The 24426-nt window shown below is 37.9% G+C and overlaps 2 protein-coding genes across 4 annotated transcripts in view; one reads left to right on the top strand and one right to left on the bottom strand.

The window, feature by feature from the left end:
* TMEM50A (transmembrane protein 50A) lies at positions 1-21049 on the top strand. Of its 3 annotated transcripts, none has more exons than XM_082423386.1 (7): positions 1-154; positions 1844-1949; positions 3682-3794; positions 6001-6068; positions 8136-8228; positions 10721-10781; positions 20564-21049. In XM_082423386.1, the coding sequence occupies exons 2-7, from the start codon at positions 1857-1859 to the stop codon at positions 20607-20609; spliced, it is 474 nt and encodes a 157-aa protein (XP_082279512.1). In that variant the 5' UTR covers positions 1-154; positions 1844-1856; the 3' UTR covers positions 20610-21049. The 3 variants fall into 3 exon arrangements, with proteins under 3 accessions (XP_082279512.1, XP_082279513.1, XP_082279514.1); XM_082423387.1 differs by lacking the exon at positions 1-154 and adding an exon at positions 323-605; XM_082423388.1 differs by lacking the exon at positions 1-154 and adding an exon at positions 638-749.
* Positions 20563-24426, bottom strand: part of LOC309642206 (RH-like protein) — a 40609-nt gene continuing 36745 nt past the window's right edge. Inside the window, exon 10 of the mRNA XM_082423428.1 lies at positions 20563-22876. Within this exon, the coding sequence (XP_082279554.1) occupies positions 22850-22876 (27 nt within the window). The 3' untranslated portion in view covers positions 20563-22849. The remainder of the gene's footprint in view (positions 22877-24426) is intronic.

Here is a 24426-nt window from a genome sequence, read left to right as displayed (position 1 = left end):
CGCATGCGCGACCGAGCTCCTGGGGCGGTGCTCGTCAATCCGGGTATTCGGCGGTCTGTAGCTGTTTTGTTTTCTTGGCTGGAACTGGGAAAGTGAGGCGGCCCGGCGCGGCGCGACACCGGGCTCTGGACCGACTGCACGCGCGGGGCTGGACGTAAGTGCCAGGCAGGAGTGGGGGAAGGGGAGGAACTGCCGCAGGCCGGATGAGGCCGGGACCCGGGAGTGTCTGCCCGGCTGATGCTGCCTGAGTCGTTGGGTCCACCCTCTGGGAAGCTGCAGGCTCAGGCTGTGCCTTGCTGGACCCTTCCTGGCCACTTCCTGCTGACTCGTGTCCGGCCGGCGGCGGGAGAGGGCGACCTCCTCCGCACTCCGGACAGCGCCCTCCCCGGCACGTCACAGGATCCCTGAAACTCAGCATGCCCCCCTACTTGAGAGCTGCAGAAACTGACACCCCGGAAGGAGTGTAAGCCGGCTGGTTCCCTTGTCGAGGGAGATGGCCGAGCCATAAGAGCTAGAACTAGTTTCCACATCTTCCCAGTCGCAGACCACTCTACACCTCAGATCCCCAGAATCTGGAGGGCGGAGTTTGGGCACGAGTTGTGCGGGTAATAAACCAAAGAAAAACGGATTCGGGGCGGCGTCATTGGGGTGAACCGAAAACAACATACTGGCTTGCCGTTCCTCACAGGGAAGAATAAAACGAGTGAATTTTCAAAATTGGACTTGTCCTAAAGGCATATTAGCACTGGGTATAATCACAGTTTTAAATTTAATTTTTAAAAGGGAGTTTCCAACTGGATTCATTGCTCTTTTTTAGAATATGTTTTCGAACAACCATAGTTGCTGGCTACAGAGTAGCTTCATGGACAGGTTAAGATTCACTGTAGGAGTTAGGATGTTTGCTTGATTATTAACAATTTACACTTAATGCAGGCTTTTTCATATTCTGAAATAGAGATCCTATGGATGTGTCTCAGACCAGGTTTGTATGGCCCAGCTCTAAGGAATGTTTTATGTAAATGTCGTCTATGGTAATTTAGCCATGGTAATATAGCAGTGCGTTTTCTTTCTTTCTTAACTTTCTTTCTTTCCTTCCTTCTTTCTTTAATTTCTTCCTTCCTTCCTTTCTTTCTTTTTCTTTCTTTCCTTCTTTTTTTATGGTCTGAATTAATATTGACTTCAATTTTGTGCTTTCTTTTGTCTGGAAAACATGTTAGAATCAGAGATAGAGCTTACTAAAATTAAATGGGTGTTCTTTACATAGAAATGACGCCAACAGACAGACATGGAGAAGGAAAAAATAATGAAGTGAAGGGATGTGATGCGGGTGCAGTGTTTAATTTCTTAATCTGAGTGTGAAGAAACATGTTCTATGACAAAATGTGTAAATTGCTAAGAGAAATATTTTTCATCTGAGTCCGTGCTTTAACTCAGAACCAAAGTGTTATCATTTGTCTCTTTGCTATGCTAGTGCTGCTGGACTGTAAATATCTAAGTCACATAATAACTTAGTTTGGAATTAAAATTAATAATCAGTGTAAAATTTTTTCAATATTTGGATGCCCACTTTTGTTTATATTGCTTAAAATATACCAAAACTATCTTTTAAATTAAAAAAAAAAACTTAAATGAGTCCACATTTTGTTTTCCAAAGTTATGTGGAAATTCATCAAAAGCTAAATCAAATATTCTGAAGTATATGTAGCCAGATAAAGTATTTGTAACTTCACTTTTATTAAATTATTCCTAAACTGTTAATTATTTTCTAGAAACATAAGTCAGGTTTGAAGCAAGTCAATAGAAGTACTTTAGTTGGTTTTTTTTGTTTGTTTGTTTTTTCAAGTGACCTGAAAAAAATGTCTGGATTTCTAGAAGGCTTGAGATGCTCAGAATGCATTGATTGGGGGGAAAAGCGCAATACTATTGCTTCCATTGCTGCTGGTATCCTAGTAAGTGTCCTTGATAATTTGGACCTTCATTATTTTGGTATGTTTGTTTTTATGTATTTAAAGCTCTGTGTGATGTCTTTAAGTAAGTGCTATTTATTTTATCTTTGACTACTGAATTTTTAAAAATAAACGTTGATATTTTGTTTTATTTATGGGAGGGTTTAGTTATTCCATTTAAAGAGTTGACATTATGGCTTGAAATTTGATTAGATTATTTTACTTTAACTGCATGAAAAAAATTGTATAGTAAGACAGTATATTTTATACACGTACTCATAGCATGGATTATGCTTCCTCTTAATAAGTACATTAAGTTACTAAGAAGTGTTTAAGAAACAATCAGGTCAAAACCATTCAAGAGATATGATTGTGTTTCTCCATGATCCAGCGTTAGCTTTCTTCTCAATCTCATTAGAAAATAGAAAGAACTCATAAAAATATATTGCTTAGAAGTAATTTATAGTATAAAATTCTTATTTACATTACAGATCCTTCAAGGTATCTGATATTTGTTTTGTCCTCTAATGTTGTCATATGCTCTAAAGAGTGAATTTTAAACAAACAAAACTCTAAGTTTAAATATGTCCTCTTTGCCTAGTCTCTGACAGTTATAATCTATGAAAAATAATTATCCTATATTTTTCCAAAGTAATGTCAAAATATAAAACTACTGTAGAAATTCTGCTCTTAAAAAAAAAAAAGCTTTGAATTTTAGTCTATGAAGAAAATATCTTGAATACATTGAGCTAAGGGTGAAAAAAAAACAGTGAAAGAGTACTTGCACTAGCTAGTAAAAAAGTCATTAATGGAGTATGGATCTGTCTGTAACCTGATAAAAATAATTTGATTAGCCTAAAATAGTTATTTTAAAATAATTCCCTGAAGATGGCAATGCTGAGAGCGAACTAGGTCAGGGTTGCAAGTGGGGATAGAGAAGGGGGTTACTTTCCAAACCTTCTAAGCTACTTGTCAGTATTTGCTTAATATCATCTTATTGTAAGTTTCTGCTCATGTGATAAAAATATTTGTGCAGTTTTAATGTTTTTTCATTATATGTTTGCCCTTGATAGTGTCCAGAACCAAATGAAATTAAGATAAATTATAATTTGGTATTTAAATTGAATTTAGCATAATCTCTGAAACCGTCTGTAGACTACACTATAATTCATCAAAAGGGAAAGCAGTACTGCATAGCCATTGTTTATTTCACAACACCAAGAGGCTAGCTAAAATTCTATCAACGATAATTATTCCCTATATTATTTTGAATACTTTTTTTTTTTCATTTTCAATAATATCTTCCTGGAGGCTTATAATATATCGACAACAGGCCACTCCTCCTGTCAGCTGGAGTCTGAATCACTTTTTTCCTTTCTCCTGCCATGAAATATTGTAACTTCTAGTTCACAAAATTAGATTACAGACTTTAATATGGCAACATAAAATAATGACTAAAGTAGACTTAGAAAAGAAGTGTTAATAAATAATAATTGCTGTGGGACTTTAGGGTATCTAATCTTTCATCAGATATTAAGCCATATACTAATTATATGCAAGAAACTGCTGGAACATTTAAGAAAATTTTGGACTTTATTAGAAGGGATCTCTTCACTTAGATTCTTTGCTTGATTCCTTGCTTTCTTTGCTGGAAAGCAAGATTCCTTGCTTTCTTTTTATCCAGTAAGATATGAAATAACTGTACTTTCTCCTTTTTGTGGTTTGTTTGTTTTAGTTTTTTACAGGCTGGTGGATTATCATAGATGCAGCTGTCATTTATCCCAGCATGGAAGAGTTCAACCACTCCTACCATGCCTGTGGTGTTATAGCAACCATAGCCTTCCTAATGTAAGTGTCATTGTTAGTGACATGACTTACAGATTGTCACAAAAGAAAAATGTTTTACATACAGTTGAGTAGAGTTAAATTTTTTAAGTGTTACCAAATTAACATATGGGACATGGTTTAAAAGTCAAATCATAGAGAAGGGCTGATGAAGAAAAGCAACAGGCTTCTTTTCTGTTCTTCCTTCCACCTCTCCTCTCCCACTTCTGTCTCCCAGCTTCTCTCAGCTGCTATCCTTTTATTTCTAGGCTGCCAGTGTTTATAACTTTACTTTCACGTCAGAAACCATATACTTTGTCTAAGAGTTTGTTTATTCATTCATCCAACAAATATTTATTAAGCTTTTATATTCCCAGGCTCTGCTCTAGGTACAGTAAATACAGTATATAAAACAGGAAAATCCATACGTTTATGGAATTTATACCTTAATGAGTGAGGCAGATTGTAACTAAAGAGAAATAAATTAAATATATAGCACGTAAGATAATGATAAGTGCTAGAGAGAAAAAGCAGAGGGGGGGATATGAGATGTCAGCAGGGGGTGCAGAAATTTTAAATAGAGTCAAGGAAGGCCTTACTGGAAGGTGATTTTTAAGTACAGATTTGAAGAAGTTAAGGATCTGATCATGGAGATACATAAGAGAGGATCATTCCAGGCAGACGGAAGAGCAAGCACAAAGGCTGTATGGCAAGGGGACCAGCATGGCTGGAGTAAAGGGTCAAGGTCATAAAAGCCAGAGAAGACTGCGGAACTGTCCAGACTGAGGAGACTAAAGAGACAGGAGAACAAAATGTCCCTCATGGTTCTGGACCGGATCCTTTTACTATTTAGAGCATTATTGGGACAACCGGGGAACTTGAATGAGGTCTGATGGTTAGCTAATGGGAATGGGTCATTGTTAATTTCCCGATCTTGATGGTTGTATTGTTCGGTAGAACTGTCTCATTTGTAGGAAATACATACAAATTTCTGGGGTTATGGGTCATCATGTTGGCAAGTGTTAAATGTTTCAGGAAAACAAATTTATTTGAACTATACTTGGGACTTTTCTATAAGTTTGAGATATGTATAAAACCAGTAATACCAGAGAACAAAAAGAGGTTGTTCATTCGAGGATGTGCCTAGTGGTGAAGACTGACAAGGCAGGGTCATGGCTGTCCCACAGAGGGCTGTGAAGTGTATTCAGGTGGCTCAGCAAGGAAAAAGAAGAGCCAATAGCCACTAGCCCAAGAACATCTGCATTGTTTAAAAATATGAAACTTGTTTTAAAATGTGTTTGTTTTATGTACCAAATAACTTAAAAGAGATCACTGAAAATAATTAAGAGTATTTTGATCATTCTTTTTAAAACTTAGATTTGAATGAATAAATTAAGACTTTATGTTGTTGTGAAAAAATTAGGGTTCATGTATTTAGCACCTACTATTTGCCAATCCCTGTGCTAGGCACTGAGACTAAAAGTGAGAAATAAGATAGACACAGCCCCTGTGTCTTTCTAGCAGTAGACACTCACACATACACAGTTAAATGGAGATACACACACACACACACACACACATACACACATACATAGTTTTCTAACTTCTTGATGTATTGTGAACAGTTTCCCATAATATTTTAAAATTTTCAGAGGATACTTCTAAAGAAAGCAAGGCTATCTCAATTTAGTTTTCTGTGAAAGTCAGCAAAAGACTTCTTATGTCTGGAATGTGTAACAGGGATTGAAAAAACAAGATTTTACCACTTGCATCTCTTCATGTTGAGTATGTCTGATGTGTACAAATGGAAAACTAGATAGGACCAAGGTAAAGATCCTTCCAATCTTAACAAGATATAATTTTGAGAATTTCACTCTCAAATTTTAACAAGCATCAGAATCACCTGAAGGATTTGTTAAAATTCAGATTGCTGGGGCCCATACCCAGCGTTTCTGCTTCAATAAACTTGGGGTGGAGCCGGGGAATTTTCTTTCTAAAGAATTCCCAGGTGATGCTGATTCTGCTGGTCTGGGGACTATGGCCACTGCTTTACAGGATATCTGGTTGAGGGGACTTGCCTAAGGTGTATAAACCCATTACTCAAGACTTATGAAGACTTACCTTAAATTTTCAGAACTCTAGCTTATTGTACCTGGTAATTTGATGTCATGGATAATTTCCTGTTAAGAGTCAGAGACCCTGATCTCTTGGTTTTATTGTATTCACACAGGATTAATGCAGTATCGAATGGACAAGTGCGAGGTGATAGTTACAGTGAAGGTTGCCTGGGTCAAACAGGTAAATAGGTGCAAAAAACATCTTACTATACACCCTTAAAATGAGAATTATACATGGAAGGGCCACTTGTCTGACTCCTTCAGATTGGAGATAGGTTATAGGTTCCAAGGAGAGGTTATAGGTTCCAAGGCCTAAGGTAAAAGTCGCATTTGATCAAAGATTGCAGAATAGTATTTTTAAATATATGCACAGTTTTGAATATATAACCCTGTGCAATAATATGTGGATATAAATGTATATAGAGTACGGTAAAGAACAGTATATAATAAAGAATACATGTGCAAAATAGAATTTCTGCTACTTGAGATTGTACCGGGACTTCCCTGATGGTCCAGTGGTTAAGACTTTGCGCTCCCAATGCAGGGGGCCTGGGTTGGATCCCTGGTCAGGGAACTGGAGCCCACATGCCACAGCTAAAGATCCCACATGTTGCAACAAAGATCCCACACACAGCAATGAAGATTGCGCGTGCCGCAACTAAGACCCAGTGCAGCCTAATTAATTAATTAATTAATTAATTTTTTTTTTTAAAAGAAGCTATACCATATAAATTATTTTCTTCCCTTTTTTGCAAACCTTACTTGATTGAATTAGCATTTTGAAATAGCTTAGAGTCATAGTTTTTTGGTGTGTTTTAAAATACACAACATAAAATTTACCAAAATTTAAGTATACAGTTCAGTAGTAGGTGCATTCATTTTTGTTGTGCAACTCTTTTAATCTTGCAAAACTGAATAGAATAATAGAATTTTAGTGCTTAGATTCACCCAGGCCTGCCTTGCTCAACTAAGGAACTCATATCCCCTGAACCCCATGGCCATGTACCCAAGGTAGGCAGAATACAGGATACGTATAGCACAGCTTCCTATAGGGTCCAATTTAGTCAAAGATTTGAGGGGACAGATATTTATTGAGCAGTTTAAGTGGTAAACTTAAAATATTATATCCATACAAAAATAAACCTGGATATAGGCAAATTTCAGGTGACTTTTTTTTTTCTTTCCCTAATGAAACAGGAGAAACTGCAGTAGTCAGCTCTGGTCTATGCTTTCAGACTCCTTTGGTTCACTCTCTTTGTAGATCAACTTAAGTAGAAGAGATACAGAAATACTGACGTACCACAACCTTGTAAACTCTAAACAGAGATGAACGTTAGCAGTTAGTGTTGGTAATGATAAGCCAATAATATTATCCATAAATAAATAAATAAATAAATAAATAAATCCATAAATAAAATTTGTTAGCTAGCACAGCTTTGGGGGTCCAGAGCTAGTTGTATTTGTTTTAGTATCTCATCTATGAGTAACAGCTTATTATTTCAGAACTATTTTATGTTTTGGGTATGAAATCAGAAATTTATGTATAACATTCTATTTGCTGTGCTTTATTGAGCAGGGCAGTGTTTTTATTAAAATGTATTTGTGCTAATTAAACAAACTCATCTCAGAATTCATTTTAGGCCATCTAATAACTCCATTTATTTCATATCAAATCTTCATAAATATTGTATAATGTGATTTATAAGTTGGTTGTCTTTCTCTGTTAACATAATTTTAATGCAACTTAGTCCTAAGTGCCAGCCACACTAAATTTGAATTTGGTTTGCTGCCTGACTTGCTTGAAAGGGAAATACGGTAGTGTTTAGGTTCACATATCACTGAGTATGAATTTTTTGTTAAGTATACCTATGTTATTGTTTGCAAGTTCTCTTGGAGGGCTTTAAACTTTGGAGCACAATTTCTAAAAATACTTGGAGAAGGAGCTTCTAAATATAGTGAAACATATTTCATGAGATTTATATAGGAAGGGAGAGTGAAGTTTTTCTCAGTGTCATAGTTGGGGAAAGTAAGCTTAGGCACTTAGAATATACAGACCAACCAACCAACAGGAAAAGGGCCAACGTCCACACTGATGATACTCAGCACATTTTTCACTGGTCTTGCTTTAGACTTTAATGACAACTACACATTTTTTTCTCTTTGGGTTTTTGTCTTCTTTTTGAAATGTTAATTGAACTGACTGCTGCCATTTGAGAAACAATTCTGGTAAAATATTATTTTCCTTAAGGTGCTCGCATTTGGCTGTTCATTGGTTTCATGTTGGCCTTTGGCTCTCTGATCGCATCTATGTGGATTCTTTTTGGAGGGTATGTTGCTAAAGGTAAGAGAAAACGCAGTTTTTATTTTACTTCAATGGAATACTGAAATTTTGTGTTAAAGTTGGTTTTTCTTTAGAATAAAGCTTTTTTCATACTAGCAAGGCATTTGTGCCTGGGACCTCTCCTCCCCCTATCTGTATTTGTTTTGTTTGTTTGCTATGTTTTTAGTGTGCCTTTCTTCTGTATTTTCTAATCTAGAGCCTGGAAGGAATGGAACACAGCTCTATACCTTGTTTCTCTTTGGCTTCCAAAAACCTCAAAAGCAGAACACATGTTGTCCAGCTATTTGGCAAGTTTTGACTTGCTGAATAATATCCAGGCAAAGCTCTAACATCCTAGAATTGAAATTTATTGAGCTAAGCCTCCGTGATAATATGATAGCATCTTCTTTTAGACAGAAAAGCAAATTAACCCTTCAGGCGTATCTGCTATATAAGGCCAGTTTAAGGCAAGCTAGGAAAAGACCTGCTTTTGGGTCCCTGGCTGAAATTTTGCCTTGAGGGACCCCAGAAAAACATGAGATCCATTTAATGTTCTGGGTAAAATTGACGATGCTTATCATAGTAAAAATATAATATTAATGATTTGCCAAACTAGACCAGCAGAGATCTAAGCTAGCTCATATTTTAACATTTTACTTCTTTGAATAAAATGTAATTCTTGGATTGAAATCATTGGTTTCCTGATTTTTTATTAAAATTGTTTTAATCAGATAGGAATGATAGGCAGTTTTAAATATTTATATTTTTTCTTTTATTTATATATTATAAAACCATGTTACTAAAAATGTAGAAAAGAAAGAAAAGAAAAACTATAATAATCTTTCTACTCTTAAATATTTTGGTATATTTCCTTTGGTATCTTGTGTTTTTTAAGTAGTTATAATCATAGTATAAATATAATTTTGAACCTAGCCTTTTGCATTTAACATGATATCATAAGTAGTTTTCTTGCTGCTATAAAATCTATCACCATCATGTTTTAAAAACAAAAATGTTACCTTTTATCATGTGAAGTGCATAATTCTTGTTCATTGTAGAAAACTGAGACTATAAAAGAGCTCAGAGGAAAATAAAATTACTGATAATTCTTCTTTCCTAGATACAACTATTGATACAGAGCCCCTTTTTGTAGGAATGTGTTCATCTCATAGACTTTTAAGTTATTTTCCTAAAGGCTTCTGAAGCCAGGTTATGCTTTGAGAATTATTAGCACCAGATCTGGAATTTTATAAAGTTGCCTTTATATAGGATCTTTATGAGTCATTCTAGTGTTAATAGTTATTTAATGTGGCCTTCTAGTAGAGAAGGCCTATACAAACCAGTGGTTATGGTAATCAGATTAATTTGAAACTATTATGAGAAAAAGTTGCTATTCATCTATTCATCATGCCTCAGTTTGTCAATTAGTCAGCTATGATTAACAGTTCCAATAGTAGAAATTTATGAGAATTTCAACTTCAGTCGAGGATAAAATGGGGACAAAATGGTCCTCTGGCAGTCTTGCCCATCTTAGTTAGGGGCTGCTTTCTCCATCCAGGTGTTTAAGCCCAAAACCTGGGTGGTTAAGGCCTGTCAAGGATGACACCTCTTTCTCTCACATCCCACACACCCCAGTCCATCAGCAAATCCTGTTGATTCTGCTATTAAAAAAAGTGGTCTTGCATCTGACCACTTTTTACCTTCTCCATGGCTCCCACCCTGGTTCAATCCATTATAGTCTCTGGCCTGATTTCCTAAAATAGCCGCCTCACTGGTTTCTGTTTCTCCCCTTCCCCCCTTTAGTCTACTGTCAGCACAGCAACCAGAAGGATCCTATTGAAATGTGTCAGCTCAGGTCACTTTTCTGCTCAAAACCCTCCGATGGCTTTTCCTCTCACCAAGAGTGAAAATCAAAGTCCTCACCATTACTGCGAGGCTCTAGAGGATCTGCACCTCCCAGCCTGCCCCTCGTACTTCTCTGATCTGTCTCCTGCTTTTCTGTCTTTGGCCCACATGACCATTCCTCTAATGTACCAGCCCACTCCCACCCCAGGGCTTTTGCACTTGTTGTTCCGCTGCTTCTGCATGGCTCCTGCCCCCACTTCCTTCTTCGTGTCCTTATGCCAGTGTCACCTTCTTATGTGTTTTTTCTGCCCACCTGTATAAAATATCATCATTCACTACATTTCCTATACCTTTCCTGCTTTTTCTCCTTATTTATTCTTGGTATTCTCTAGCTCCGTGAAGGCAAACACTTTGCCCGTTTTATTTACTGCAGTATCCTCAGCACATTGAACAGTGCTGGCACATAATATGTACTCAGTATTTGTTAAATAAATGAAGGAGGCTACCAGCGCTACACTCTGTCGTATGTATTATGCCATTTAATGCCCACACCAACCATAGTTACCAGAAAAATCAATTCTGTTAGGCAGGAAAACTGATATGCACCAGTTTATCAGAAACAATGTGTTGAGATCATAAACCTCTAAGTATTACAATTACTTTTACAGAAAAAGCCATCGTATACCCTGGAATTGCTGTATTTTTCCAAAATGCCTTCATCTTTTTTGGGTAAGTTTGTTTTGCATTCTTCATCCTATCTTTTTTTAAAATAATGGTTTATTTTATGTCATTTACTATATTTAGTTGCTTAATTTCCCCCTGTCTAATGCCCCTTCCCCATGTTAGTGTCATAAAATACGAAGAATGAGACTGAGAAAGATATTTTTACTGCACGGGTTGGCTTGCTGCCCACCTTGGGAACATACATCGATTTTTTAAATTGCCACCACCTCCCCTTTAACGAAGAACTGTGATTTGTGTAGATTTAGTTACATAACACTGGCACTGTTCATTTAAAATCTGTATCTCTAACAGTTGCTTTTAATGAAAGCCTGCTTAAAATCATTTCTCCTTAAAATTTTGTTTCTGAATGCATTTTATGGTTCTTACTATCCTTGGTGTCACTAGAATTTGTGACATTTGAGGGGTAGAGGAAAAGCCCTGACATTTTTTTATCCTTCTGATGCAATGACAAATTAAAAGATTGCTAAGACCTTAATACTTTTATCACTAATCTTTTCTAATGTTCATTCTTTCCTGGACACTTAGGGCCTGCCCTTTCCCCAATCCCTGGCCTCCCACTTAACCCCTCCCCCCCAAAACAACAACAACAACAAAAACTTCTCTTTATCCTGTGCATCAGGAGTTCTTAACTTCCGTTCCATGGGTAGGCTTCTGAAGATTGGGAACCACCGGGTATTTCTGTATGCAAGACACTGGTTTTTCTGCTTGTTTCTGGGAAGAGAGTCTGTGGCTTTCATCAGATTTTCAAAGATGTCCTTAATCCAAAAAAGGTTTTAAAAAAACCTTTATATTCTGTATCTTCTTTATATGCTGTATATTCTAGGACAGTCTATTCTAGGACTCTTCCTTCCCTGTCCCTTCCCACCCACCTCCTAAAAGGAAATAGATGCCCCATATCTACTTGAACCACTCATGAAATGCTAACAGTTGCCCTTTAATAATAGTCAGCAGCTGGTATTCACACTTCTTCCATTCTACCACAAAGCATTTTTGCAATTTTATAAAATCAGTTTAGAAATAAGAAAAATGTGAACTTACATGTGGCAAGATACACAGCCTCTTTGGGTCATACCTTGCATCTTGAAACTAGTGGAGAAAACCCAAAGAGTTTTTTAAAAAATGTTAGTCCATTGATTTTTGTGCAGAAAATAATAATGACCAAAGTTTATTGAGCACTTTTTATGTGCAAGGCATCATCTTAGTGTTACACGTGTGCTCTCAGTTAATCCCCAACACAACTCGGAAGGTGGCTCCATTATTATCACCATTTTATATGTGAGAAACAGGCACAGAGCTCATGTTTGAGATCATGTGGCTAAAATTCAGGCTATCTGACTTCAAAGTTCAGTCTCCAGCTACTATGAGCGTGAAATTTGAAATTTGGAATGAATTTAATTGACGTTTTCTCCTTTTGCTGAATCTTCAACCAGTTGCTTAGTACTGTTTCCCTCCTGCCTTCTTTTTTTTTTTTTTTTTTTTTAAAGAATGTAACACTGTACATGAAAAATACAAAGTGAACAAACCTCACTCCCCAGGTTATGCAAATTTGGTAAATATGGGTAAGTTTGTTATTTTATAGGGTAATGTAGCCTGTGTTTATGAGAGGGACAGTGTTGATATTTATGATTTCTTTTCCTTTCAAGCTGCAATGCTGAGGCTTGGGCATCTTTAAAGAAGGACCAGGCACCCTGAGCTCACTACTCCAGTATCTCCACAGGGTTAGAGGTGCTTGGGGGAATTCAGTGCCCCACAACTTCAGCCAAAGGAAGGCAGTGTAACAGGGTCAGAGGCAGGGGTTAGAAAAGTTTCAGGATGGAGTGGTGGGGAGGGGATTTACGAGAACCAGCCAAGGAAGGGCAAACAGCAGACTTCTTTATTTTAATCATTATTTTCTCTGGCAGAGGTAGAGGATAAAGTAAGTTCCACCTTGAGATACTGTTTTTGGCAGAGAAGTTACTCTATCACAGCAGGGAGGAACCAGAGGATTGAGTGAAGATCTGTGGGAAACTTTTATCTTTTCCAATGAGGGAAGAAACACGTTAAGTTCATATGGTAGTTATCACATTTCACAAAACCTTGGAAACCGATCAGTGACTTGTCATTGTCTCAAATTAGTTATAATAAATTACTTTTCTATGCAACGAGTTTGGTTAATTTCTCATTTATTACTATTCTGTCTATTAAGTCTAAAAACTAATTTGGTTTTGTGAAAATACTGTAAGCAAATTGAAATTAAATTCAACTAATAGACACCATTGTTAGAACAGTTGTAGCAGATTGCCTACCATTTTGATTTATAACAGAACAATTCTCAGCAACAGCTTAGAAATTACTGTTTCAGAAACTGATGTCAGTACCAAAGGTGACCATCTGACAATGTAGGAGGGACTGGCTCTTGCCCAAGAAACTATTGAGATTATAGTTTACATCTGGTGACTAGTGTGCTGAAGTTACCACATCTCTTTTAAGCTCTCTGGAGAGTAGGGGCCCTAATACCCAACTTCGGTTTTTCTTTTTTTGCAGCAGTAGGTTTGATATTACCTGGAAGAGCAGAGATCAAATCACTTTTTGGAGGTTTATGAAATCCTTTATAAAGAGAAATTCATATACTTCCAAGAGAGGGTATAGATGACTTCCTGGTTGCACCTTTTTTTTGTTTTTTCCTGGTTGCATTTTTGTTTTCATCAAAAAACACTCAGGTGTTTACCTTTATAAAGGCCTATGAAACCTGTTTTTTTAATTTTTTGGCCGTGCTGCTAAGCTTACGGGATCTTAGTTCCCCCACCAGGGATCGAACCTGGGCCCCCTGCAGTGGTAGCACAGAGTCCTAACCAGTGGAGCGCCAGGGAATTCCCTATGAAACCTGTTTTAAATCAACCATTTTGATTGAGGGTTTAACCTTGAGTATACACTGGAGATTGGAAAACAGATATGAAAACCAGCAGATGCCACTGAAGCGTCCACTCCTCTCATTTCTCCCTTGCACTTACTCCCCACATCCAAGCCCTGATGACGAGTCTGCTTCTGAATTGTCTTAAACCAGTTCTCTTTTTGTCTGTTTCCATTGTTATGTTTGGTCGTCCTCATCCCTTCATGAGCACTTCACATCCTTGACTATCCCTCTCTTGGATCCAGTTTTCCTATGTCAGGTTTCCTTCTTAAACAAAGCTCTAAGCCTGTCATTTCCCACCTTAAAATTTTTCAAAACTCTGAGCTGTCTACAGAAGAGGTTACCACTAGTGACCATCCAGCCAAATTCTGCCCACAATTCTGTTTTATTTAGCCTATACAGTATTTTTTGTTTTATGGAGCTGACATTTAAAAATCAAGAGATTTCATCAAAAGTTGGAATTTGGGGCCTTTCTTGAAAAGCTAGATGATCTAACAACCTGGGCCCTGCTCAGCAACAATCCGCTGGAGCTAAAGTTGTTTCTTTTAATGGGGATGCATCTCTGCATAGTCCTATCTCATGCATTGCCTGGGCCTGAGCACCAGCTGCCCCTTTAGTAGATCACAGGCTGGTGCCTGCCCCCTTGACTCATCTAAGGCACCGAAGGCCCCTGTGGGCAATTTGCCACCCTGGTCAATTGGCTTACCAAATCTGGCCACTGCCGTTGCTCATCTTCCTTGATTCTTAAACTATACTCTGGCCATATTGGACTCTCCGCTGCTTTACTACACCACAGATATTTATATTGAGATATATATATGTGTGTGTATACATATTCTTATGCATATAATTCCAGTCTGCCCTCTTAAACTGAAGCCTTGAAGACAACTATAGATACTTTCCAAACTAAAACCTAGAGTGTAAGCTCTGTGAGGGCATTTCCTGACACATCCATCTCCTGGGCTTGTTCTGAGGCCCCATGGTCTTTTATTCCTCTTTGCCTTTTGATCTACTTTTCCTTTTCCTCTCCCTAAAACATCTGCCTTCATCATCCCACTAGCTCCTGTTCCTCCCAACCTCACATTCAAACTCCTGCTTATCCTTCAAAATTCATCTAATATTACCTCCTCTGTAAATCCTTTTCTAACACATTCAGGCAAAATAAATTCCCATATGTTCTCTGCTCCCTTAACATGTGATACATATGTGTCTCCCCACCCCCACCCCCTATACTACCACATTGTGTCATCAAGAACATGAGCAACTTGAAGGCAGGGACTGTATCTTTACTTTTATAGCCCTAGCTTCTAGCACCTAGCACCTTGACTTAAAAAAGGCTTGTTGGCCAGGGGAAAATGGCAGCAGCCGTGTGGCTGACAGGGTCTTGGTGCTCCGGCCGGGCGTCAGGCCTGTGCCTCTGAGGTGGGAGAGCCGAGTTCAGGACATTGGTCCACAAGAGACCTCCCAGCTCCACATAATATCAAATGGCGAGAGCTCTCCCAGAGATCTCCGTCTCAACGCTAAGACCCAGCTCCACTCAACGACCAGCAAGCTACAGTACTGGACACCCCATGGCAAACAACTAGCAAGACAGGAATACAACCCCACCCATTAGCAGAGAGGCTACCAAAAATCATAATAAGGTCACAGACACCCCGAAACACACCACCGGACATGGTCCTGCCCACCAGAAAGACAAGATCCAGCCTCATCCACCAGAACACAGGCACCAGTCCCCTCCACCAGGAAGCCTACACAACACACTGAACCAACCTTAGCCACTGTGGGCAGACACCAAAAACAACAGGAACTACGAACCTGCAGCCTGCAAAAAGGAGACCCCAAACACGGTAAGTTAAGCAAAATGAGAAGACAGAGAAACACACAGCAGATAAAGGAGCAAGGTAAAAACCCACCAGACCAAAAAAATGAAGAGGAAATAGGCAGTCTACCTGAAAAAGAATTCAGAGCAATAATAGTAAAGATGATCCAAAATCTTGGAACTACAATGGAGAAAATACAAGAAATGTTTAACAAGGACCTAGAAGAACTAAAGAGCAAACAAACAGTGATGAACAACACAAGAAATGAAATTAAAAATTCTCTAGAAGGAATCAATAGAATAACTGAGGCAGAAAAACGGATAAGTGACCTGGAAGATAAAATAGTGGAAAATAAAATAACTACCACAGAGCAGAATAAAGAAAAAAGAATGAAAAGAATTGAAGACAGTCTTAGAGACCTCTGGGACAACATTAAGCACACCAACATTCAAATTATAGGGGTCCCAGAAGAAGAAGAGAAAAAGAAAGGGACTGAGAAAATATTTGAAGAGATTATAGTTGAAAACTTCCCTAATATGGGAAAGGAAATAGTCAATCAAGTCCAGGAAGTGCAGAGAGTCCCATATGGGATATATCCAAGGAGAACCATGCCAAGACACATATTAATCAAGCTATCAAAAATTAAATACAAAGAGAAAATATTAAAAGCAGCAGAGGAAAAGCAACAAATAACATACAAGGGAATCCCCATAAGGTTAACAGCTGATCTTTCAGCAGAAACTCTGCAAGCCAGAAGGGAGTGGCAGGACATATTTAAAGGGATGAAAGGGAAAAAACTACAACCAAGATTACTCTACCCAGCAAGGATCTCATTCAGATTCGATGGAGAAATTAAAACCTTTACAGACAAGCAAAAGCTAAGAGAATTCAGCACCACCAAACAGCTATACAACAAATGCTAAAGGAACTTCTCTAGGCAGGAAACACAAGAGAAGGAAAAGACCTACAATAACAAACCGAAATCAATTAAGAAAATGGTCATAGGAACATACATATTGATAACTACCTTAAATGTAAATGGATTAAATGCTCCAACCAAAAGACATAGACTGGCTGAATGGATAACAAAAACAAGACCCATATATATGCTGTCTACAAGAGACCCACTTCAGACCTAGGGACACATACAGACTGAAAGCGAGGGGATGGAAAAAGATATTCCATGCAAATGGAAATCAAAAGAAAGCTGGAGTAGCAATTCTCATATCAGACAAAATAGACTTTAAAATAAAGGCAATTACAGGAGACAAAGAAGGACACTACATAATGACCAAGGGATCAATCCAAAAAGAAGATGTAACAATTGTAAATATTTATGCACCCAACATAGGAGCACCTCAATTCATAAGGCAAATGCTAACAGCCATAAAAGGGGAAATCGACAGTAACACAATCATAGTAGGGGACTTTAACACCCCACTTTCACCAATGGACAGATCATCCGAAATGAAAATAAATAAGGAAACACAAGATTTCAATGATACATTAAACAAGATGGATTTAATTGATATTTATAGGACATTCCATCCAAGAACAACAGAATACACTTTTCTCAAGTGCTCATGGAACATTCTCCAGGATAGACCATATCTTGGGTCACAAATCAAGCCTTGGTAGATTTAAGAAAATTGAAATCATATCAAGTATCTTTTCTGACCACAACGCTATGAGACTAGATATCAATTACAGGAAAAAATCTGTAAAAAATACAAACACATGGAGGGTAAACAATACACTACTAAACCAAGAGATCTCTGAAGAAATCAAAGAGGAAATCAAAAAATACCTAGAAACAAATGACAATGAAAACACGATGACCCAAAACCTATGGGATGCAGCAAAAACAGTTGTAAGAGGGAAGTTTATAACAACACAATCCTACCTCACGAAACAAGAAACATCTCAAATAAACAACCTAACCTTACACCTAAAGCAATTAGAGAAAGAAGAACAAAAAAACCCCAAAGTTAGCAGAATGAAAGAAATCATAAAGATCAGATCAGAAATAAATGAAAAAGAAATGAAGGAAACAATAGCTAAGATCAATAAAACTAAAAGCTGGTTCTTTGAGAAGATACACAAAATTGATAAACCATTAGCCAGACTCATCAAGAAAAAAAGGGAGAAGACAAATCAATAGAATTAGAAATGAAAAAGGAGAAGTAACAACTGACACTGCAGAAATACACAGGATCATGAGCGACTACTACAAGCAACTCTATGCCAATAAAATGGACAACCTGGAAGAAATGGACAAATTGTTAGAAAAGCACAGCCTTATGAGACTGAACCAGGAAGAAACAGAAAATATAAACAGACCAATCACAAGCACTGAAATTGAGACTGTGATTAAAAATCTTCCAGCAGACAAAAGCCCAGGACCAGATAGCTTCACAGGCGAATTCTATCAAACATTTAGAGAAGAGCTAACACCTATCCTTCTCAAACTCTTCCAAAATATAGCAGAGAAGGAACACTCCCAAACTCATTCTACGAGGCCATTATCACCCTGATACCAAAACGAGACAAAGATGTCACAAAGAAAGAAAACTACAGGCCAATATCACTGATGAACATAGACGCAAAAATCCTCAAAAAAATACTAGCAAACAGAATCCAACAGCACATTAAAAGGATCATACACCATGAACAATTGGGGTTTATCCCAGGGATGCAAGAATTCTTCAATATATCCGTATCAATCAATGTGATAAACCATATTAACAAATTGAAGAAGAAAATCCATATGATCCTCTCAATAGATGCAGAAAAAGCTTTTGACAAAATTCAACACCCATTTATGATAAAAAACCCTCCAGGAAGTAGGCATAGAGAGAACTTACATCAACATAATAAAAGCCATATATGACAAACCCACAGCCAACATTGTCCTCAGTGGTGAAAAACTGAAACCATTTTCTCTAAGATCAGGAACAAGACAAGGTTGTCCACTCTGACCACTATTATTCAACATAGTTTTGGAAGTTTTAGCCACAGCACTCAGAGAAGAAAAAGAAATAAAAGGAATCCAAATCAGAAAAGAAGAAGTAAAACTGTCACTGTTTGCAGATGACATGATACTATACATAGAGAATCCTAAAGATGCTACCAGAAAACTGCTAGAGCTAATCAATGAATTTGGTAAAGTAGCAGGATACAAAATTAATGCACAGAAATCTCTTGCATTCCTATACACTAATGATGAAAAATCTGAAAGAGAAATCAAGGAAACACTCCCATTTACCACTGCAACAAAAAGAATAAAACACCTAGGAATAAACCTACCTAAGGAGACAAAAGACCTGTATGCAGAAAACTATAAGACACTGATGAAAGAAAGTAAAGATGATACAAACAGATGGAGAGATATACCATGTTCTTGGATTGGAAGAATCAACATTGTGAAAATGACTCTACTACCCAAAGCAATCTACAGATTCAGTGCAATCCCTATCAAACTACCAATGGCATTTTTCACAGAACTAGAACAAAAAATTTCACAATTTGTATGGAAACACAAAAGACCCCAAATAGCCAAAGCAATCTTGAGAAAGAAAAACGGAGCTGGAGGAATCAGGCTCCTGGACTTCAGACTATACTACAAAACTACAGTAATCAAGACAGTATGGTACTGGCACAAAAACAGAAATATAGATCAATGGAACAGGCTAGAAAGCCCAGAGATAAACCCATGCACATATGGTCACCTTATCTTTGACAAAGGAGGCAAGAATATACAATGGAGAAAAGACAGCCTCTTCAATAAGTGGTGCTGGGAAAACTGGACAGCTACATGTAAAAGAATGAAATTAGAACACTCCCTAACACCATACACAAAAATAAACTCCAAATGGATTAAAGACCTAAATGTAAGGTCAGACACTATCAAACTCTTAGAGGAAAACATAGGCAGAACACTCTATGACATAAATCACAGCAAGATCCTTTTTGACCCACCTCCTAGAGAAATAGAAATAAAAACAAAAATAAACAACTGGGACCTAATGAAACTTAAAAGCTTTTGCACAGCAAAGGAAAACATAAACAAGATGAAAAGGCAACCCTCTGAATGGGAGAAAATATTTGCAAACGAAGCAAGTGACAAAGGATTAATCTCCAAAATTTACAAGCAGCTCATGCAGATCAATATCAAAAAAACAAACAACCCAATCCAAAAATGGGCAAAAGACCTAAATAGACATTTCTCCAAAGAAGATATATAGATTTTCAACAAACACATGAAAGGATGCTGAACATCACTAATCATTAGAGAAATGCAAATCAAAACTACAATGAGGTATCACCTCACACGAGTCAGAATGGTCATCATCAAAAAATCTACAAACAATAAATGCTGGAGAGGGTGTGGAGAAAAGGGAACCCTCTTGCACTGTTGGTGGGAATGTAAATTGATACAGCCACTATGGAGAACAGTATGGAGGTTCCTTAAAAACCTAAAAATAGAACTACCATATGACCCAGCAATCCCACTACTGGGCATATACCCTGAGAAAACCATAATTCAAAAAGATACATGTACAGTCATGTTCATTGCAGCACTATTTGCAATAGCCAGGATATGGAATCAACCTAAATGTGGGGATATGGGGATATATGTATATGTATAGCTGATTCACTTTTTTATAAAGCAGAAACTAACACACCATTGTAAAGCAATTATACTCCAATAAAGATGTTAAAAGAAAAAAAAAAAGGCTTGTTAAATGAATTAGATAAAATCAGGCATATAATGGTTACATGCTAAACATTGGTTAACTCTTTAGGAGGGACATATGTCTCCAAACTCAGAAGTTAAGGATGCAGGGAAGCTAATGGTAAATAGCACAGCTGAGCACAGTGAAAGAATTTACTACCTTAGAATGATCAGTTTCTGTTCTGATACATCCCATGGGTTTTTTCCATACAACTCATCAATTATTCTTTGTTGTTAGTTTCCCACGATTCTAAATCTCACACAGTCTTTCTTTCACCAAACTCAGCTAGTCATGTGATGTTTCTTATTTTATTCACAGAGGACTCGTTTTTAAGTTTGGCCGCACTGAAGACTTGTGGCAGTGAAAACATCTGATTTCTTACTGCAGAGAAGTCCTGCATGGGTTTGTTTTTTTTTTCACTACTCACTCCCAGTCTTTTGTAATGCCATTTTCTAAACTTCTTTCTGAGTGTAGTCTCAACTTAAATTTGTATAATACTAAAATCATGAGAACTCCCTATTTAAACAACAACAACAGCAAAATCTATTGTGGTATGCATTTGCTTAACTTGTAAAATGTTAAAGAAAAATATTTCACATGAGAAATTTTTATTATGTTTTATCATGGTATAATTTGTAAAAATAAAAATAAATCACAAAAGAAATTATGGAAGCATCTTATATGAGTATTTGTCATATCCAAGGTACAAAACTGCAGTTAAAGTGCTCTGAAGATTGAATGTGTTTATTTAAATGTGGCCTCTTCTGTGTCAAATGTTAAATGAAATATAAACATATTGTTGTTTTTAAAAAACTACTCAGTGGTCAGAATTCTTTCTCAGTATACTTTGTGTTTGGTTTATATGGTTTTGCCACAAATTCTGTAAATATTTCAGTGTAAGTAACTATTGAGCATCTCCCAAGGGGTGAGTGAACATGTTGCAAGAGAGTAGCCCCACAGTCCTGCCGCCAGTCTCCTCAAAAGTGTCCCTTCAGTGGCACTGATGTGGGGGGGGAAGGGGGTGAGTAGTAACTCAGCTGTGATACCTGGTCCTGGTGGGACGCTGACAGTCACTCCACAGCCACCATGGAAGGAAAGAGGAAGAGGATAGGGATTTGACACTGGTCTTTACTCAGGTGACTAATTCTGTTGTCGGTTTGATAATAAATTGGATTCCATTTCATTGTATCTCTGTACTGAACCACTAAGCTCAAGATAGACCAGCAGGGTCAATTATAATGACAAATGTTAACTACTGGGAATTCTTAGTCTGTTCCTCTTTGGAATTCTGTTATCCCCCAGGCTCCCCACTTTGGCAAAATGGGAATTTATTTTTTCTTTAATAAACTAGCTAACTGTGGGATACATGTTCTTCAGAACTAAAGCTTAAAATGTTTTCTTACATAAAACTTGCTACAATTAGCCATTCATTAAATGCCAAATATCTCTTAGATTTAAATTGTGGTCCTTTTTTTTTAATATTTATTTTTTATTTTAAATTGTTTGTTTGTTTGTTTGTTTGGCTGCATCTTCATTGCGGCACGTGGGATCTTCGTTGCAGCGTGTGGGCTCCTGTCTAGTTGTGGCAGCAGGTTTTCTCTTCTCTAGTTGTTGTGCGCGGGTTCCAGAGGGTGTGGGCTCTGTAGTTTGCGGTACGCGGGCTCTCTAGTTGAGGCACGCGAGCTCAGTAGTTGTGGTGCACGGGCTTAGTTACTCCGTGGCATGTGGCATCTTCCCGGACCAGGGATCGAACCCTCGTCCCCCACATTGGAAGGCGGATTCTTTACCACTGGACCACCAGAGAAGTCCCAGTGGTCCCCTTTCTATGTCAGCCATAGTTTTCTCCCAGTGTGTACAATTTGAATGTTGCCTGGTCATCAACTATTCAAAGAAATGGCTGTGTTGCTGTCATCTCACAGCAAATCACTCCTGGTGAGGTTTTAGATCCACAGGATGTGAGAAGTGGAGACAATCTTAGGGGTTGAAGTTCACCTTCTCTTCTTACTGATAAGGGAACCCAGACCATGGCAATTTAAATGATTTCCTCAAGGTCATAGAACTAGTTTTTAAATCTTGAGGCAGTGTATCTCCACGTTTGACCACGAATGTCTTCCCCACAGTTAAATTCAGGATATGCTCAGGGAGTAGGAACTCCTTGTAAAACCACTGGAATAAAAGCACAGTGTCTGCAAGGGCTAAATCTAAGTGAGTTCTTAGTTTTCCCCTGTTTTATATCGTCTGCTTTGCTGATGTAGATGAGTTAACTGATAGCTTAATACTTTATTAAGCTCAAGAAAGAATCTAGGAATTGTCAATAAAATTGAACCAAAACCTTAGTTTTGTGAACTGTGTGTCTGCACCCAAGAAAATAATGATAGCATCATCTTGCATGAAACCAAACATAATTATTTAAAATTATTATAATATAAAATTATCCCTTATGTTTTTAGTCTTTTATTTTTAATATCAAATCTATCTCTGACCTGTTTCATTGTACATAAGGAGACTTTGCTGTAATGAGTGTTTGTCGCACACACAAAAAAATGGGCAACAGTGAAAAGAAGTTGTTTTCAAACAGGCCTCGTTTTTCTTGGATGCTTTCGCTTAATATCCAACAGCCAAATGTGGAAACTGTAAAAGGAAAGCAAACATTTTTTATTACAGATGAACCCTTATTATATGCTTAATATTGTACACATATTGATTCTGGCTTGATCTTTCGAAACTTATGTTGCCCAAAATGTTGTTTCATCACAAAGGTCTTAGAAGTTCTTTCATAAAATCTGAATTGGAAGATCTCTTAGATAGCTAGATCTCATTTCATATAGCTCTTTACATGGATCATTAATGGTCACCTGGCTTTTGTTTGAACACCTCCAGTGACAGGAGACTCACTACCACATGAAGTAGTTTATTCCGTTTTGCAGACAGTTCAAATTGTTAGCAATTTATACTGCATTGCCCACTGGGCCTAGTTAAATTCTTTGGAGAAGCATAGAAAAAAATCTTTTCCCTCTTCTACATGACAGTCTCTCAAGTGTTTGAAGATTGTTCTTAGGTCTCCCTTGGGTCTTCTCTTCTGCAAGCTAAATAAGTCGATCCCCAGTTCTTTGGTAGTGCCATGTGGTACCCTGCCATACAACATCACTGCGTGTTGAGTAGCCTTGGATCACAGAATTCTAGAACCAGAAATCAGAGTAGCTAAAGTTTATGCGGTGTTTTCTATGGATCAGTGCGCTAACATTTCACACATGTTACCTCCCTTAAATCCTTCCAACAACCTAGTGAGATATCTCCATTTCAGAGATCACAGAGCTAGAGGCGGTAGAACCCAGATCTGTCTGACTGCTGAACGTTGAATTTGATCTCATTTCACAAATGAAGGAACTGAGCCTCCCTTCCACCCCACAGAAGTAAAGTGACTTGCCCAAGGGCACCAGCCTGTGGTGGGTGAGCTAGGACTCAATTTAGATCTGCCTCCCAGATAAGGCTGTTTCCACTGGGCCCCTCCCAAAGGGGAGGAATCAGCAGGCTCCTGATCTGTTTTCCTACTTTGCTTTAAAAACCAGCTCTCCTCATTTTGGAAGAACGAGCATTTTTTGGACCCTTACTGTGTGTCTAGAACATCTATTTTAAATCAGAAGCAGGGGTGACACCAGTGTGACAAGGCTATGCTGTTTTGCATAAAACAGCAAGAGGAACTCAACACATTTTGTCGTGTTTTTGTGCCAAAACAGTGGTGGTGTTTAAATTTCTTGGCAATACAATCATGAAAAAAATAAACAGCAAATATGTGTTCAGAAAGCCATGGATGACCTTGAGTATACCGCAGTCATTTCAGAATCCATCCTACATGCTTAATCCTGTCATACTGTTCACCCCTGAAACATTCATTTTATGGCACCATTTCCCCACGTAAACCTTGGGAGCTTCCCATCGCCTGAAGGATGATTCAAGTGACTCTGCCCACCATTCATCCTCCTCTTCACCAACTCGCCCCTGAGCCAGTTGCTTCATGCTTCTCCTGTGTTTGCTCTCAATCCTCCCCTTTCTTGGAATGTCTTTCACTTTCTGTCACTTAGCCATGTCCAGCAAATCCTGACCTCCCCAAGCTTGTGACCTCTGCCTCCTCTGGTTCAACTAGCAGCTACTGCCAGGGTTACTTATTTAGTACCTAATAG

This window comes from Balaenoptera physalus (assembly GCF_965194825.1).
Source record: "Balaenoptera physalus genome assembly, chromosome: 1".
Classification (NCBI taxonomy): Eukaryota; Metazoa; Chordata; class Mammalia; order Artiodactyla; family Balaenopteridae; genus Balaenoptera; species Balaenoptera physalus.
Note: the sequence above shows the minus strand (reverse complement) of the source record. Positions and strands in the feature narration are given on the sequence as shown.

Bases quoted from the DNA above. Each gene is read 5' to 3' on its own strand.
- TMEM50A (XM_082423386.1), top strand. From the start codon at position 1,857: ATGTCTGGATTTCTAGAAGGCTTGAGATGCTCAGAATGCATTGATTGG. The intron at 3,795-6,000 runs GTAAGTGTCATT...GTATTCACACAG, and splicing joins GCAACCATAGCCTTCCTAAT to GATTAATGCAGTATCGAATG. The intron at 6,069-8,135 runs GTAAATAGGTGC...ATTTTCCTTAAG, and splicing joins AGGTTGCCTGGGTCAAACAG to GTGCTCGCATTTGGCTGTTC.